The sequence below is a fragment of the Lepidochelys kempii genome, chromosome 3, assembly GCF_965140265.1.
Source record: "Lepidochelys kempii isolate rLepKem1 chromosome 3, rLepKem1.hap2, whole genome shotgun sequence".
In the NCBI taxonomy this organism is placed as follows: domain Eukaryota; kingdom Metazoa; phylum Chordata; order Testudines; family Cheloniidae; genus Lepidochelys; species Lepidochelys kempii.
Window position 1 is genome coordinate 163133759 of NC_133258.1, and position 18382 is coordinate 163152140.

An 18382-nucleotide genomic window follows, 5' to 3' on the forward strand; every position below is an offset into this window, starting at 1 on the left:
GTTACTACCCGCTCTACCAAGGTGCAGGCCTCTTCAGCAGCCTTTTTGGCCCAAGTTCTTATTCAGGACATCTATAGAGTGGCCACCTGGTCATCTGTCCACACTTTTATATCCCACTATGTGTTTACCCAGCAGGCCCGGGATGATGCTGGCTTCGGTAGAGCGGTACTGCAAGCCGCCAAGTAGTGAACTCCGAACCCATCTCCATGGGTACTGCTTGTATGTCACCTAGAGTGGAATTGACATGAGCATGCGATCAAAGAAGAAAAACGGTTACCTACCTTTCATAACTGTTGTTCTTTGAGATGTGTTGCTCATATCCATTCCATTACCCGCCCTCCTCCCCCTCTGTTGGAATTGCTGACAAGAAGGAACCAAGAGGACATAGGGCCGGCGGCACCTGATATACTGCCTCAGAGCACGGCACTCCAGAGGGTGCCACAGCCTGCCCTACGGATACTGCTAAAGCAAAAGTCTCCAACAACTGTGCACGTGGGCGTGCATACGCCTAGAATGGAATGGACATGAGCAGCACATCTCGAAGAACAACAGTTGCGAAAGGTAGGTAACCGGTTTGTTTTTTTAGTGCTCTAGCTGAAACAAAGCTAATGCATGTCTGTCTACCAGTGCTGAGAAGCATGCTCTATGTTTCAGTGTAGATGTAATCTATGTGATTTACTCAAGGTCAACAGGACATCTGTGGCAGAGCTGGGAATGAATCCCTGCTACCTGAGTCTCAGGCTGATGTCCTAACCACTGTACCATCCTTCTTCTCTTTGTATTAGCATGTAGGTAACTTAATGTGAATTTGTCAAGTGAAAAACGTCCTCATTCTAATGCACTAGTTGTTTTCCAAGCTCTACTGAAGTCAATAGCCAAACTCCCAGTGACTTCACTGGGACCAGGACTTCAACCTAAAAATATATTGATTTCTAAGTGAACAGCAAAAATTGCTAACAAGGATTGTTTCTGTATGTATAGTATGAACATCAGCAATTGACAATTCACTTTTTAAACCTTAAGGAATCTCTTTTAATTTGTTTAATTCATTTTTATTAAAGTATTTTTCTTGTGCATGACAGCAATAAGGGCTATCTTTTTTCTAGCACAAAGTTATGTGAATTAGTTCCTAAGTAGGAGAGGCAACCCATACTGGAAGGGTAATTCTGTGCGCTAGCATGATTTTTATGCTGTCCTGAGAATTTGTTGCCAATGTATCTCTTTAACAGAAAATGGCTTGAATGGAAACCCTGGTTTCTCTGGTTTCCATTTTCAAGGCAATGATTTTGATTAACTTCACTACAATCAATTTCTTCCCATTGCAATGTGCTCAAAGCTGCCTCTTGTTCAGTGATGGCATACAATAGTGCCTCAAACACACACATCCTCACCATGTCCTATTTATTGGTGAGGATGGGATGTCAATAAAACAAACCACAGAACTCCCTTCATTCTTGTTAGGAATTTTGTCTTCATTGGTAAACCCATTTTGCTTAAAGCTGAAATGTAGTTGTAAATATGTTTTTTGGTGCATTTTATTGTTTTTTTTAATTGGGTGGCAAAGTAGTTAAATTAAATTTGTTACTTAATTTGTAGTTCTGGTAAAATTCGATTTATATTATCTGAGATGCAGTTTAGTCATTTATTAGCATATTCACTGGACCACATTCTTGTTTTAGATGCTCAATTGTTCATGTATCTAAAGCCAGGATATGATCCTGGGTTTGCTGTTTACAATGCATGCACATAGTTTATTCTGTCTCACCTGTTCAATAATACAAAAGAATTTCTTTCTTCATTCAACTTTTTCACATGCTCATTCCTTTCTGTAACTCTGGTTTTCTCTGTGACTAAATTAGTTCATTTCCTCCCTTTGTTCTCTACGTTGAAAACTCTGACACCAAAATGAGTCCTGAGCAAAAATCAAGAGTAAAACATGTTTCATCGTGTTCTCCATAACTGTGTCCAGTGCTGCTCAAAGAATACTCAAACCCATGGCTTTCTATAAAAAATCTGTTTGTTTTAGTTTCATAATATACTTTTCCTATTTGCGTAGATCTTAAATTCAGTGAAGACAAAATGTAGTAAAATGAATTTACAAAAAAATGCCTGCTTTTTCTTTACTTTTAGAACTGAAATTTAAAATACTTTAGCTGTTCTTTTGTGTAACATTTAGATGATTACTACAGGTTGCTTTTCTTTAGTCTCAGATACTAAAGTAGTTAAATTTTGTTAATCTTTCAAATGAGAATCATGTATAAAGGGGATATTTTGATAAGTTGTCTGAAATGAAACTTAAAAAAAATTTGTACCATCTGTTAAGTCACTAGAAGATTTTTGTTTGGTTTTAGTTTTTCACACCAAAGGGGGGAAAATAGTTGCTATAATGTGTACCATTTTATCCAGAGTGGTGAGGTTGAGAATTTTTTTAGTTTTTGTTTTTAATGCAAACAGAACAGTAAACCATCTACTGGGATGTTGTTTGTTTCTTTGTTTGTTTGGGCTAAGATTTGTGTCCATGGTTTTTGACGCGTTTCTCTTGAGCTGATTTCCTTCCCTTATCACTTATGTACATTTTACTGGCACAATGTCTGAACTCACTAGGGGGCAGTCAGATAGTGCCTGCCACATTTTAAAATTGCTGTTCACTTCCAAGTAAAACTGTCAGATTAAGAATCATAAAAAGAATAGCAGCTAACTTCTGGGTCTTGACAAACTGGCAAGGAGTCCCTGGCAGAGCAGTTGCACTATGGAGACATAAAGCCTTGAGGGAGTGGGGTTTGATTGACCGAGCATCACTGAGCTAGAACAGTGGGTTATACAATAGAGAGGCCCTTCTCTGGAATGGCAGTCTGCCACCTGAAGTGTTTGTCATTGTGGGCACTGGAGCAAGAGAGCATTTGGAGGGTGAATAAGAATGTAATAGAGAAATCAAACCAGGGAGATGGGGGAACTGTGTAAGCATGGTAACTATTTAAACAAATACTGTGGATGTAATATTGGTTGAGAGTTCTTGACAGCTACCAATGAAAGTTCATGTTTATCTCTTGAACATTTTTTTTTATTTCAGCTCTTAATTTATTATAATATAATAATATAACTCTAATCATGACAGTCTGGTCATGAAGTTTTTTGGATCTCAGGAGAAGGAAGTAGAAGATGTGCAGGTGGGAAACATACTTAGATACATCTTTCTATAATATGCTACCCGTGCTAGTTAATCATGAAAAAGCAGTGAAGTCAGATGCAAAGGCAGCTGTTCTCCTACCCTTCTAGTAAAGATGTGAATAAAATTGGTGATAATAAATGGGTGATAAAAATAATAAGAAATTGCTTTTAACAAGGGTAATAAACTTCAAAGAATAGATGTTTTATTTCTTTTCTTGATGTCATTTGGCTGAATTTCCTATAAATTGGCAATTACAGACTTTGTGAGTGAAGGAAGCACCATTTTGGTGCTACCATTGAGTTTGTGTCAGTTTCCATTATAAATCCTTATTTCTGAGGCTTATAACTTAAATCATAACATTTTTGTTTTGGGCTGTAACTTTGTCTTAAGCCTGAAAACAGGGTTTTTTTTTTGTTTTTTTTTGTTTTATTCTTTTCTTTTTAACAAATGTTGTTTCGATTCAAATGTTTGATGTATTGGCATACGAAAACTACTATACATTTATGTATTTGAAGGGCTTTTTTGGTACTTCTGGAGCTGGATTTGCTTTACTTATTAAAATGAACTTTTACGTACCAGTTAATCTGTAATATAGATTTATGCCAGGTGGCTTGTAAGGAGGAAAATAGGCCAAGTTCTTCCCTTTAGAAAATTGGCCAGTATCTCTGAGTAGCTAAGGTTCAGTAAAACTTTCCTAATGTTTTATAGCATATGCACTATACTAACATGATGGCTGAAGTAAGCAATTCAAATCAATGGTTATTAAAAAAAAATGTCTTGAAATGCGTTTCTCTAGCAAAAATTACCTTTTGTTGTATCTGGTCTTTGACAAGATGAAAAAATAATTATTTAGGAGATAGTTAACTGCATGATATGGAACGTTTATAAACAATATAATTTTAAAATAAGAATGTAGCTTTCAAATATTTCCCCAGTATTATCTGAAAAATAAGATAGACTTCCTGTCACTAAAATAGGTTCTGTTCTTTCTACAATAACACAAAATCATCTTTGAGGTCCAAAAATATTTTCATATCAGTAAGTTGTATTCTACAGCAGTTGAGACACCTGCTTTCCCTGCCTAGGTAGAAGGGATGCAGGAGTTCCCTGCCACACTAGAAAGAGTGGCCCCACAACTGGAGGAGACATGTTCCTTTTTATCTTTTCCATCAGGACATCATAAAACTCATTTCCTGCTTATCTCCCTTTGCCTCCATGTGAGGGACTCCAGAGACCACTTTTTGAACAGAAGGCATGAGTCTCACAGGGAATAGGCCTCCTGTACCCTCCTGTGTGTCCACCAGTCCAGTATCCATCTGCTTATCGGTCATGGCCCTACTTGGAGCACTGGGATATGCAGCCATGTGCCTGCAAGACAACATCCTCTTCCCCCTTCCATTCTAGAGTTAGATCCTCCTTCCCCTAATAATGAGGAGTATCGACAGACAAGTAGAGAAACAATTGATCCCAGAGACAATTTCATCATATCCTCAGTGAGAAAGTCAATCCCTTTACACCTTGTCTGACAGATGTCTTGACGATGCTCCAAGATATGCTGAAACGTACAGACCCCTCGCTGGAAGTACTGCAATAAAAGGCATGCACAAGATGCTAGACATTCTGCACCCTTCCATGACTGATACACTCCCCATGTCTATTAACAGGTGATTGTTAGAGCCTGTAAAGGACTTGTGGAAGACTCTAGTATTAATACCTGCAACTTCCAAGATGGCAGCTCGACAGTACCAAGTTCCTCCCAAGGGCTTCAAGCACTTTTATTTGCATCTGGTACCAGGGTCACTTGTTGTAGCAGCTGTTCAGGAAAATGCCAAGCAGCAAGGTCCTCCTGCAGCAACCCCAATGGAAAAGGACCCTGAGACTGGATTTCTTCAGCAGAGAAGTCTACTCCTCTGCCAATCTGTAGATACTCATTGCCTACCACCAGGCTGCTTCTGGCTAAATCTGACTCTACTCAGACAAGTTATCTCAGTTTATGGAAAGATTTCTGCAGGAGTACTGGGAAGATTTAATATCTATCAGGCTGGAGGGTTATTTCATACATAGAATTTACCTGTAGGTTTGGATCTGTCTGATGCATCTGCATGCACCAGGGTTACATCATGCCTCTCCCTGTTGCTGTAGCAGAAGAGGAAGAAAGGAAGAGTGGCCAGGATACCCCTAGACCTTACTGATCTTCAGATGTGATTTCAGCCCCTTGGAGCTATTAGCAGCTGGTATAAATTACAGAACCCCATAGGCTATGTGTAGATGGATTGGCAAGCACTAGGACCAAGCGAATGCAAAGATGAGTTGTAGAGTGCAAAGAGCTGTAGTCCACTGTTACACTCATGTCATTCATTACCTGTGCTCTGTGCGGTTTTTCTTTGCATTTATTTTGCACTTTTGACATCCTGAGTTGTACTCTGCCGTCTAATTCATCGCTTCTGGTTATTTGTACTATGTAGAACTACACCTGACATTCATACATTTAATCAGCTTTCAGAAAGCTGCCATTCTTAACTGGGGGGGGGGGGCGCGGAAATAATTAGAAATGTTTTCCTCTTTCATCACAATTATGGTTATCTAAAATTCCAGTACGATCAACATTCAGTCCTGGGCTAATGACATGTTTAAGTTCCTTTATCTCCTGGACCATCAAGACAATGACCAAATGCCATAACCCATTTGAAACGGGTTATTTTTTATAACTATGGTAGATTTCTAAAAATAGACTTTTCTGTAAAGTGTGTGGCAAAAATTGCATACATAATATTTGTTTGTTATAAAATTTAGTTGTCATTTCTTCAGTATGCTCTTAACTCGTACAGGAGTTAGATGGTCATTCCAAACTTATGTCCCTGAAACATTTATACTACTAAGACTGTGTGTCAATGTTTGAAAGCTATATTTATGCTTACTACTATTGCCACTGGAGATGGTCACTATTAATTTTACTATCTTCTTGTATTTCCTTCTGAGCATTGGGAATTCAGTACATAGAAACAGCTGTAGACAAGACCCACAATGTCTTCTGATCGACACAGGAGCTAACCAGTTGACCAAGCATTCATCTTGCTCATAGTGTCCTTCCAACTGACTCCTTCCTAGAGCAAGACACAGAAGGCAATTGGCTTCTTTATTGGAAGATTCAGAAGACATCCATATGTGATATTGCTAACATCAGCCTTAGACTGTTGCCCTCTGTCAGTGTGTTGTTTCTCACAAAGGAGGGCAGTGTTGCAAATCTAAATTTAATATATAATTATTATATATTATAATAATCAGTATAGCATACATACCCATATGTGTGTGTGTATTGTACATTTAATTTCATAAATCCTCTGTGGTTATTTAGTAACAGACGTCACCTTTGATATTGGGAGAAACCTGAGCAATATACTTTCTGATGAATTGTAACTAGATTGAGAGCACTTTTATATTCAGTATAAATTAGTTACAAATCTTATTTCTTTATGTTAAACTGTCAGGTATAAAACAATATCTTATCAGGTGGATTTTCTTGAAATGTCCACGTTTATTAAATTTTGGATTATGTATTTCAAGCGAGTTGGAGACTTAAACATTTTTCCATAAGTATGGCTGCAGGTAAACAACCAATTTTAGTCCAGAAAATAGCTTCTGCTTCTGTCAACATGTTGTTTATTTTCTCCCTGAGATAAAAACTTCAGTTTTCTGATATTTGTACGAAGATAAAGTCAGTAAACAAGATTAATATAGTGTGGAAAAGGTTGTCAGCAACCCTGGCAAAGGAAATAAGTTGCCTGTACACAGAACATACTGTAAACTGAATAAAAGTGTCAGGTCCACCATGAGATAATGTGATCATGAACCTCTAACAAAGCATGACATAGGCACAGTCGGCTTTTCTTATACCCACAGTGTAGAAAATGGATTACTATATTCCAGGAATACCCACTGGAATAGCATGAAAACCTCATTTTGAGATTAATGCAGGATGTAACTCTCTAGAACTGAGCCACATGTTTACCGATGGTGTTCAAGTAACAGTTCAGTTACTAATGTTATAACTTCCTGATTACATATACATTTAAAATGTTTTAGTTCATTAGTGTTTCAAAGTCCATATTTGTCAAATAATGTGTCTTGCTCAAATTACAAGATAAAATGTAATATTAGAGGGGAAGTTTGTTTGAAAGCGTTGATTGCAATTTCGTTGTTACAAAATGAATAAGCAAGACTGCTTTCACTCCATTAAAACTGACTAAATTAATATCAAATATTGGTGTCTGGAACTGCCCATTGTATATGCTGGTTTGCAGACAAGCTTTCTTTCAGGTAGCAAGTTATAATGTTGCTACGGCTCCTGCTGTCAAGGTTTTAGATGTAGTTGCATTTGAATAATCACTGACCAGTAAAATAGGTGCCCTTTTCAAGTTCTATTAGTTTGAGAGATTCTTCCCATTATAATGAAATTCCCCAGTTTACAGATAGGAAATTTCTGTGGAAGTGGACAAATATTTTGAACCCGTGGAGCTTTCTAAAGGCATCTGTGGTATTATATGAACGTTTTCCAGACTTGAACCTTAAGATGCCTTGGTTCTCCTTCTGCATAAAAATGTGTAAGAGTAGAGGAAACTTGCTTTTATAAAATATTCAGTGTTTTGTTGTCTTTGAAAATGCAAGTATCATCCTCCTGATGAGTGATGACATGTCAAATGTGAATAAACAGAGGATCCATAGGTAAAAAAAACACCCAAACCCCAGTGGTTCCGAACACTATGTGCTTATCAGCTGTTTATTTGTGTGGTTTCCAGGTCTGCTTTCAGAACTGGCAGTGTAGCTGATTTTTGTTGTCCTGACTTTGGTCATCTAGTGATTGTAAGACTTTATCCGCTGGAGACTTTAAAGTATGTAATTGTAAGAGGACTTGTTGCCCCAAACAAGAGTAACTTCAGCACTCACTTTCTGCATGTGTGCAACTTCAGCAGGTGGTTCCTAACGCCCCCTAACTTCACCTCCTGTATGTATGCACAGCAGCTATAACAAGCAAATTGTGCTGCAGAAGAGCAGGAGGCTGCTCGGCTGTAGTATTGCATAACACCACTAAGCCATATTTTCCATATACACACCCTTTTCAAAGCCTATTTGTGCCGCATGAGGGAAGTATATAAGGTAAATATATAACTAGTCTTAAAAATCCTCATATTTCTTTTTGATTGCAGTTGAGATTAAAGAAGGGACAACTGAATATGACATCAGTGTAGTGATATACCATTTTATATGTAAATTTTATTTAACTTTTATTTTCATTAGCATTTGCTCTGTGTTGGAGACTAAGACCTGGGTTTTCAAAGTAGTCTAAGGGAGTAAAAGCCATTTTAAAATCCCAGCCTAAGTCACAACTTTGTGTATTTCTACAATCTTAAAGACCCAATACGTTCTGGGTGGGATTTTCAAAAGCACCTACATCCCATTGTCAAGGCATTTAGGTGCCTAAAGATGCAGATAGGCATCTTTTGAAATTTTCAAAAGCACCTAAGCAGATTAGGCACCTAATTTCCATTAACATCCTACCGGGCACCTATTTGCATCATTAGACCTGTAGACACATTTGAAAATCTGACCACAAGGCTGCTAAACTTCTCAATTACCTTTGAAAATTGGGATTAGGCTCCTAAATCATTGAGATACTTATGAAAATACTTCAGTATTTGAGTTATCAATTGAAAGTATCACTAATTGTATTTACTGTATTTAGTGTCTGTTTCTACCTCAGTAGGTAGTATATATTCTTCCAATGGAAAAATACAATGTACATGTAATACAGCCCAAGAACTTGTAGCATTTTTATTTTATTTTTTTCCTTTTTTTCCCCTCTTAGATTACCACTCCAGGACCAGGCAACAAGAAAATTGTTCACTTGTCCCAAGATTCTCATCACAATGAGTGAGTACCAGTGGTGGGGGTTGTCACTGTTTTTATTATTATTTGTATTACAGTAGCATTTGAGGCCCAAAGCCATATTGTGACACTGTACAAACACTGAATAAAAGAGGGCCCTGGCCCAGTTATAGGACATATCCAAAGGATATTACAACCCTTTTAGCTTACTGTGGGTTTTTAATTAAAATGTGGAGTGCTGTGAATGTGTTTTTATTAAGTTTTTATGCAGATACTTAAATTATATTTAAAAGGTTGCCATGTTATAAGTGTTCACAGATATGCTAAGTAATAAATATAAAAGATTGTGTAAAGACATTTGAAATAGTTTTCTTCAGAGAAGAATAACAAGGAAGTTCAGAAATGTCAAACTACATTTCATAAGGAAAATACAATATCTAACACTTTTAAATTTGATATCCTGTGAGAAAACTGGTTCACATATAAGTTCCAAGAACCAAAAGCCTGAATTGATTATTTGAGTACATTCTGACTGTGATGTTGCACTCCATATGCTTTCTGCAGAAGGTCTCTTGTGAGGTATCATTACAAATCTTATTATCTACTGAGTGTGTTCGTCCTATTTGTTTGCATGTATTATTTCTATGTCTGAAGTTAGGAGAATAAGATATAAACTTGTATTAGTGATGTAAACGTATTAAATGGAAGCTATTAAGGGTGCTTCAGAATCAGTGAACTGTAAATAGCTCTGTTTACTTGCAAATCTTCCTGTGTACGTGCGGGCCAGCCCAGGAAGAATGGAGGCTGGGGTCTCACAGGACATGTGACCATGTCACCTGATAATGAAATCCATCTTAAATCTGGTACTTTTCCATTTAGAAGGAGGGGTGGGGACCCAGAGAGACGAAAGATTCCCGTCTTGTGCCAAAGCTATAAAAGGGGGTGGAGTAGGACAAAGGGGCAGCCAGTCATGAGAGAACCCCTATTTCCACCTGAGATGTCTGCTGGAACTAACAAGGACTGTACCAGGGAAAAGGATTGGGCCCAGACTAGGAGGGAGTCTAGTCTGTGAAAGAAGCTTAGTGGAACTTCTCTGAGGGTGAGATATTACCTGTAATCAGTTTCTTAATGCATTAGGCTTAGACTTTCGTGTTTTGTTTTATTTTGCTTTGTTACTTACTTTGTTCTGTCTGTTATTACTTGAAACCACTTAAATCCTACTTTTTATGCTTAATAAAATCACTTTTGTTTATTAATGAACCCAGAGTAAGGGATTAATACCTGGGGGAGTAAACAGCTGTGCATCTCTCTCTGTCAATGTTATAGAGGGCGGACAGTTTGTGAGTTTACCCTGTATAAGCTTTATACAGAGTAAAACGGATTTATTTGGGGCTTGGATCACATTGGGAGCTAGGCGCTGGAAGCAAGTAACCTGCTGAGCTGTTTTCAGTTAAGTCTGCAGCTTTGGGGAAGTGGACCGGACCCTGGGTCTGTGTTGCAGCAGGCTAGCGTGTCTGGCTCAACAAGGCAGGGTTCTGGAGTCCCAGGCTGGCAGGGAAAACGGGCTCAGAGGTAATCATGGCACATCAGGTGACAGTCCCAAGGGGATCTCTGTGACCAAACCTGTTACACTGACATCACTGGGTACCATTAGATAGTCCAATATATCATTAGACCAGTGGTTGTATTCATATGATATTGTTAGTAGCAATGCTTTTCTGATGTCTTTTGAATAGTTTTCAATAATAAGACATTATTTTCTTCTTTTTTCAAACAGGGAATCCAAAAAACTAGGTTTACCAAAAAGCTCACCAAAAAGAATACAACCATAAAAGGCATGTCTTTACATAGTTATTAGTGATTAACCTGAAAATGAATAGGAATGTCTTATTATAATCTACCTTACGTTAATTTTATTTTTAAAAGGCATCATTGGAATTAATTTCCCAGTCAAAATTATGTGACTGTTAGTGTGATGTAAATACCCCACCTTCTTCTTTGAATGATGGTCCCTATTTGTATTCTACTATGGGCTTATGCATGCTCACCATGTGCCCAGAGCCGGAGAGTTTGAAAGTAGTGTCCATTGGTCCTCACATGCACCCTGGCTCACCTTGTGCCTCCAACTGAGGGGATAATAAGGTGTCTCTCCAGTTTCTTCTCACCACCACGTGGTCTGGGTCAGAACCTTAAGTTTCTGCAGTTTCGGCTTCTTTCTACAAAATAAGAATTATCTGGTTGAATTATCTAATTATCTTGTCTCAGAGACAAGAAAGAGACTAAGTCTCATGAAAAGAATGCCCATAAGCATTGGGCTCCATCTGTACCAGACTGTTTTCTGGCAGTACCGTCATCCCGGGCTCCTACTAAACCCTGGGATTTGTCAGGACCGATGAAGTTCGATAACTGTCAACTTCAAATACCACCCTCCTCATAGGTTCTGACCACCTGGACAAGCGGAACCCCTCTCACACCAGAAGATCTGAATCTGTTGATGCGTCACAGGACATTTTTGCTTTCCCAGATCCGGAATCCCCTCCTCCATCAGTTCCCTCTGTTTCGAGGGAGATAATATCACCTCCAAGGTAATTGACTTCTGGAAGGAGCTTATCACCCGTCCTATACACAGAATACATCTCCCCTCCAACAGAACTGATGGTACTGCTACTGGAACCAGAATCAGCCTTCTCCTCATCAGGAGATTTAGCCATCTGATAAACCATTCTTCCTTTAACCTACGTATCCTTCACCGCCCAAAAGACCGACACAGGTTTGGGACCAACCTCTGCCTCATCTAACTAGGAGCCAATGGTACCTCAAGCAATGGGGGGGCACCATGACCACCTATCCACCCCTCCTACTGGCCATATCAGGGACCTTGGGACCAGTACCCCTCTGCAGAGTTGATCCAATTTGCCAGAGAGTTACCCTTACCTCCCCTCCAAGGGGATGCTCAGATCTGCCAGCAAGATTGCCATCATCATTCCCAGACAAAGAAGTGAATTCTATGTCCCTTCCTCCCTCTTCTGCCCCTTCTCCCCTCCCCACTTCCCCCCCCCCCAACGCGGAATGACTTTAAGCAGTTCCAGGACCTCTGCAGAGTTGCTAGAAAGCTTCAGATTCCTCTTGAGTCAATCCAAGACTCACAGCACAAACTCCTAGACATCTTGCATGCTTCTAGACCCAACAGAATCGTTTTCCCTGTTAATGAAGCCATACTGGATCCAGCTAGGACAGTTTGGCACAATCCTCCTACCTGTGATTCTACCTCCAAAGGGGCAGAGAAGCATTATTATGTGCCGGCCAAGGTTGCAGAATTTTTGCTTTCTCGCCCTGTCCCCAATTCACTGGTGGTCCGTGCTGTTTCTAAAAGGCTAGACAGCAACATCCCCAGTCTACTCCTGCAGACAAAGACAAATGCCTGGATCTTCTGGGAAGAAAGGTCTTCTCATCATCTAGCCTTCAGTTCAGGATACCCAATAACCAGGCACGACTGGCTAAATAGGATTTCCTGAACTACGCCATGTTTGCGGAGTTTACAGACTGCCTTCCCCAATAGAACAGAGCTAGTTTTCAAGCTCTGGTAGATGAAGGCAAACTGATAGCCAGGACCACCTTCCAATCTTCAGTCGATGCTGCTTATATTTCTTCTAGACCTATGGTTTCTCCCTTCATCATGCACAGGGCCCATTAGGGAGATCCATTATACCATCAAGGACCTCCCCATGGATGAATCACACCTCTTCAACCAGAAGACGGAGGAGTTCCTCCATACCCTGAAGGATTGCAGGGCTACCCTCTACTCACTGGAGATATACATGCCTGTCCCTAAGAGGAAGTTTCAGCCAAATCTAGACATATGGCTCAGCAGTTTTTCTATCAGAGGCCCTATGAACCATCACATAACAAACTGAGGCTTCAAAAGTCCCACTTCTCTACGCCTTCTGCAAGAGGATTGGCAACTCAATCTCAGGCCCCAGCTCAACATTGTTTTTGATTGGAGCTCAAGTGCCATGAAACACTGAGTCCAAGGCCTCCTGACACCCATACACCATTTAGGGGTTGTCTAGCATTCTTTTTGTATACTTAGAGTGTGATGATAATGGGCAAATGGATACTGAACATCATTCACTCTGGCTATATGATAGAATTTGCATCCCTATCTTTAAGGACAACTTTCACGAAAGTATTCTCAAAAAAGAGGTGAACTCTTCACTGCAGCAAGGAACGATAGAACATGGATCTCTGCAATACCAAGGGAGAAGGTTTTACTTGACCTACTTTCTGGCACCCAAACACAAGGGTTGTTGGAGACCAGTCCTCAACCTCTGCCATCTCAACCGCTTCACTGACAAACTCAGATTTCACATAGTCATGTTGGCAGAGATAATTCCATCTTTAGAAAAGGGCATGTGGTTCATGGCTCTAGATATGAAGAATGCTTACTTTCATGTACAGACACTTTCTCAGATTCATAGTAGGCTCTGACCATTTTTAGCACAGAGTATTCCCCTTCAGAACAATGACTGCCCCCAGAGTCTTCACCAAGATATTCTTGATAGTAGCCGTCCACGTCAGATGTCATGCTCTCAATGTCTTCCCCAAACTCGACAATTGTCATCTTGTTGCCAAGTCCTGCCAAGAAGCTTATGCATCAACTTCTATTATGCTGCATCTTCTCTCTTCACTGGTAGTCAGTATAAACATGGAAAAATTTGTTCTCTCACCCACTCAATCTCTGGATTTCAGCAAGGCATCCTTAAATTCTATCCACGCAAGAGCATATCTGTCCGGGGACAGGTTCCAGACCATGAACAAAATCATAGTTCACATCACAAGCAAGCCTCAATTATCGCTCAAAACATGTTTCTCTCTCACCTGGCTTACATGGCCTCTTGCACCTACGTTACCACGTTAGCACGACTCCATCTTTGTTGCCTTCAGACTTGGCTGCAGTCGGTATACTCCTCAAGCCATCATTCCATGAACCTCATGGTGACAATTCCAGCCAAGGTACTGTCTTTCCTGCTGTTGTGGACAAATTCTCTTCAGGTATGCATGAGTGTCCCTTTTCTCCCTTCCTCTCTGAAGAGGACCATTATTATGGACGCATCCCTCTTAGGTTGGGGAGCCCCCATGAACAGCCACACAGCACAAGGAACCTGGATGTTCTTGAGAGGCCAGGATGCACATCAATATCCTGGAGTTGCAAGCAGTACAGAAGGCATGCAAGTCCTTTCTTCTGTGCTCACCATGTCCTTATAATGTCAGATAACATTATGACGGTCTTTGACATCAACAAGTAGGGAAGGAGCAAGATTCCCCTTCCTCTGCGCAGAAGCAGTCAGTCTCTGGAATTGATGTATCAGCAATCAAATCAACCTACCTTCCAATGAAGCAAAATGGGCTTACAGATTCCCTCAGAAGGCCATTAAATAGTTGAACAAGAGTGGGAGCTCCCTCCCTCGGTAGTACGCAATATTTTTAATCTATAAGAACCCCAACAAGGGATCGTTTTTGCTTCTCAAGCAAACAGGAAATGCACCACATATTGCTCCAGAGGAGATCTAGGTCACCCCACTCAGGATGATACTCTGCTTCTTACTTGGTTGGACCAGTTCAACGGTGCCTTCCCTCCACTACTGCTCCTGCAGTATGAGTTCTGTGCAACATGAGTACTGTGCAAAATCTGGCAGGACAAAGTGAGGTTCATCCTGACTGCCCCCTTCTGGCCCAGACAGTTCTGGTTCCCTAACTTCCTATGCATTTCATCATGACCACCAATCATCCTCCTAGTGTTCCCCAAGCTCCTGACTCAGTGGAACGGCAAGAGCAGGCACCCTGATCCACATCCACTCCGCTTCTCAGGGCTTGATATTTGGATGGGCATCATCCTTAGAACATTCATGCTCCACAGTTGTATGAGACATTCTCTCTAATAGTAGAAAGGACTCTACTAGAAAATGTTACCTAGCTAAATGGAAGTGCTTCTCTTCCTGGACACAACAAGGAGGTGTTCTCCCAGAGACTACAGATATTTCTCTCATCTTGGACTATATCCTATTTCTGAAAACACCAGGTTTCTCTATCAGCTCTTTGTGAGTCCACTTGTTGGCGATCAGCACATACTATCTACCTTCTGAGGGCTATTCAGTCTTCACATATCCACTGATCAATGGATTCTGGAAAGTCCTAATAAGAACTTTCGCACCTACTCAGAACCCCGTTCCCCTGTGGAACCTGAACCTTGTTCTCTCAGTACTCATAAGCTTCCATGCTCCGTTTGAGCCTTTAGCTACTTGCTCCATGTCTCTTAGTGAAGGTCACTTTTCTTGTAGCCATTACCTCAGTGAGAAGAGTTGGTGAACTTGAAGTTGAACAAGTCAGCCTCACCTCAGTCCCTGGAAAAATCATGGAGCAGGTCCTCAAGGAATCAATTCTGAAGCACTTAAAGGAGAGGAAAGTGATCAGGAACAGTCAGCATGGATTCACCAAGGGCAAGTCATGCCTGACTAATCTAATTGCCTTCTATGACGAGATAACTGGCTCTGTGGATGAGGAGAAAGCGGTGGACGTGTTGTTCCTTGACTTTAGCAAAGCTTTTGACACGGTCTCCCACAGTATTCTTGCCAGCAAGTTAAAGAAGTATGGGCTGGATGAATGGACTATAAGGTGAATAGAAAGTTGGCTAGATTGTCGGGCTCAACGGGTAGTGATCAATGGCTCCATTTCTAGTTGGCAGCCGGTATCAAGTGGAGTGCCCCACGGGTCGGTCCTGGGGCCGGTTTTGTTCAATATCTTCATAAATGATCTGGAGGATGGTGTGGATTGCACCCTCAGCAAGTTTGCAGATGACACTAAACTGGGAGGAGAGGTAGATACGCTGGAGGGTAGGGATAGGATACAGAGGGACCTAGACAAATTAGAGGATTGGGCCAAAAGAAATCTGATGAGGCTCAACAAGGACAAGTGCAGAGTCCTGCACTTAGGACAGAAGAATCCCATGCACCGCTACAGACTAGGGATCGAATGGCTCGGCAGCAGTTCTGCAGAAAAGGACCTAGGGGTTACAGTGGACAAGAAGCTGGATATGAGACAACAGTGTGCCCTTGTTACCAAGAAGGCCAATGGCATTTTGGGATGTATATGTAGGGGCATTGCCAGCAGATCGAGGGACGTGATCATTCCCCTCTATTCGACATTGGTGAGGCCTCATCTGGAGTACTGTGTCCAGTTTTGGGCCCCACGCTACAAGAAGGATGTGGAAAAATTGGAAAGAGTCCAGCGGAGGGCAACAAAAATAATTCAGGGACTGGAACGCATGACTTTTGAGGAGAGGCTGAGGGAACTGGGATTGTTTAGTCTGCGGAAGAGAAGAATGAGGGGGGATTTGATAGCTGCTTTCAACTATCTGAAAGGGGGTTCCAAAGAGGATAGATCTAGACTGTTCTCAGTGGTAGCTGATGACCGAACAAGGAGTAATGGTCTCAAGTTGCAGTGGGGGAGGTTTAGGTTGGATATTGGGAAAAACTTTTTCACTAGGAGCGTGGTGAAACACTGGAATGCGTTACCTAGGGAGGTGGGGGAATCTCCTTCCTTAGATATTTTTAAGGTCAGGCTTGACAAAGCCCTGGCTGGGATGATTTAGTTGGGGATTGGTCCTGCTTTGAGCAGGGGGTTGGACTAGATGACCTCCTGAGGTCCCTTCCAACCCTGATATTCTGTGATTCGTGATGATGGCAGATCTTCTATATTCCATAATTCCATAAGGATTAGGTTTCTTTGAGGTCTACAGCCCAAATTCACCCCAAAGTAGTTTTGGAATTTCACCTTAACCCAATCCATTCACTTTCCTGCGTTCTTCCCAAAATCACACCCTTCCACAGAGGAACGAAGACTCCACTCTCTTGATGTTCAGTGAGCCTTGGCTTTCTACCTACAGAAAACAAATCCCCGAGACTGTTTATTGCTATAACAGAAAGAGTCAGAAGGCATGCCATCTCCTCCCAGAGAATCTCCAAATGGATCTCTGGCTGCATTCTACTCTGCCGTCAGCTTTCGAATCATGCCCCGCAGCCCCCACAATCGGGTAAGAGCTCATTCCACTAGAGTGCAAGCAACAACTATGACGTCTCGTCAGGAGGTGGGGCTTCATTCACATATTTGCAAGACATTATGCCGTAGTGCAGGACTCTTCTGCTGATGCCTCTTTTGGGATGGTGGTACTCCGCTCAGTCCTACTGCCTACTTCGATATTGCTTGCCAGTTACTCATAGTGGAATATGATACAGATCATCACTTGAAGAAAAGGTGGTTACTTACCTGTAACTGGAGGTGCTTTGAAATGTGTGGTCCCGATCTATATTCCACTACCTGCCCTCCTTCCCCTCTGCTTCAGATCTTATCAAGTAGTTGGTCCGTCCCACCCTTTATCCCCTCGTTCAGAGGCATGAGGTGAGCCAGAGTGCAGGCGTGGACCAACGGACACTATTTTCAAAATCTCCGGCTCTGGGCACACAGTGCACATGCGTAACCCCACAGTGAAATACAGATAGGGACCACACATCTTGAAGAACCTCCAGTTACAGATAAGTAACCTCCTCTTAGTGTTTGGGTAAACACGACAGTTCCTGGTAGTTATGCTAGCAGGAAAGGGTTATTCTTACCTCTAAATATGGGGCCTCACTGTTGATTTACACTATTAATGGAAGTAACTTACATTCATGGACTCCTGCACAGCTTGGGCTGAGAAGGCTGTAACCTTTCTTCTATTATGTTAACTCATGCATGCATGCGTTCTCTCTCTCTCTCGCTCTCTTCTCACACCCTTGCCCCCCCCCCACCTGTTCTGTATATGAGTGTGCAAACTCAGCCTCGCACTTTCCAGTTCCTGCTTTTTTGTTCTCTTCACTATAAAAGTAGAAAAAGTAGCCAGGGTATTATTGATTTATATTACAATGGTCACTTGATCACCATATTTGGGGTCAGTAAGGAATTTTCCCCGCCAGTCAGATTGGCAGACACCCTGGGGGTTTTTTCACCTTTCTCTGCATCGTGGAGCATGGGTCACTTGCAGGTTTAAACTAATGTAAATGGTGGTTTCTTTGTAACTTGAAGTCTTTAAGCCATGATTTGAGGACTTCAGTAACTCAGCCAGAGGTTACAGGTCTGTTACAGGAGTGGGTGGGTAAAGTTCTGTGGCCTGCAATGGACAGGAAGTCCAGACTAGATGATCATGATGATCCCTTCTGACTTTAAAGTCCATGAACCAGTCATGATCAAGGCCCATTGTGCTAGAGGCTATGGTACAGGCTTTCAGGGTTTTCTACA

The 18382-nt window shown here is 41.3% G+C and overlaps 1 protein-coding gene across 16 annotated transcripts in view; it reads left to right on the forward strand.

Moving 5' to 3' along the window:
* Positions 1–18382, forward strand: part of GPATCH2 (G-patch domain containing 2) — a 182898-nt gene that overhangs the window by 117727 nt on the left and 46789 nt on the right. For 12 of the 16 annotated variants that reach the window (XM_073338880.1, XM_073338878.1, XM_073338877.1 and 9 more), the window contains one exon: positions 9033–9097. The exons of 3 other annotated variants lie outside the window; for them this stretch is intronic. In XM_073338880.1, the coding sequence (XP_073194981.1) occupies positions 9033–9097 (65 nt within the window). Of the gene's footprint in view, positions 1–9032; positions 9098–10829; positions 10888–18382 lie in introns of all 16 variants that reach the window. One more of the 16 variants, XM_073338888.1, reaches the window with a different exon arrangement.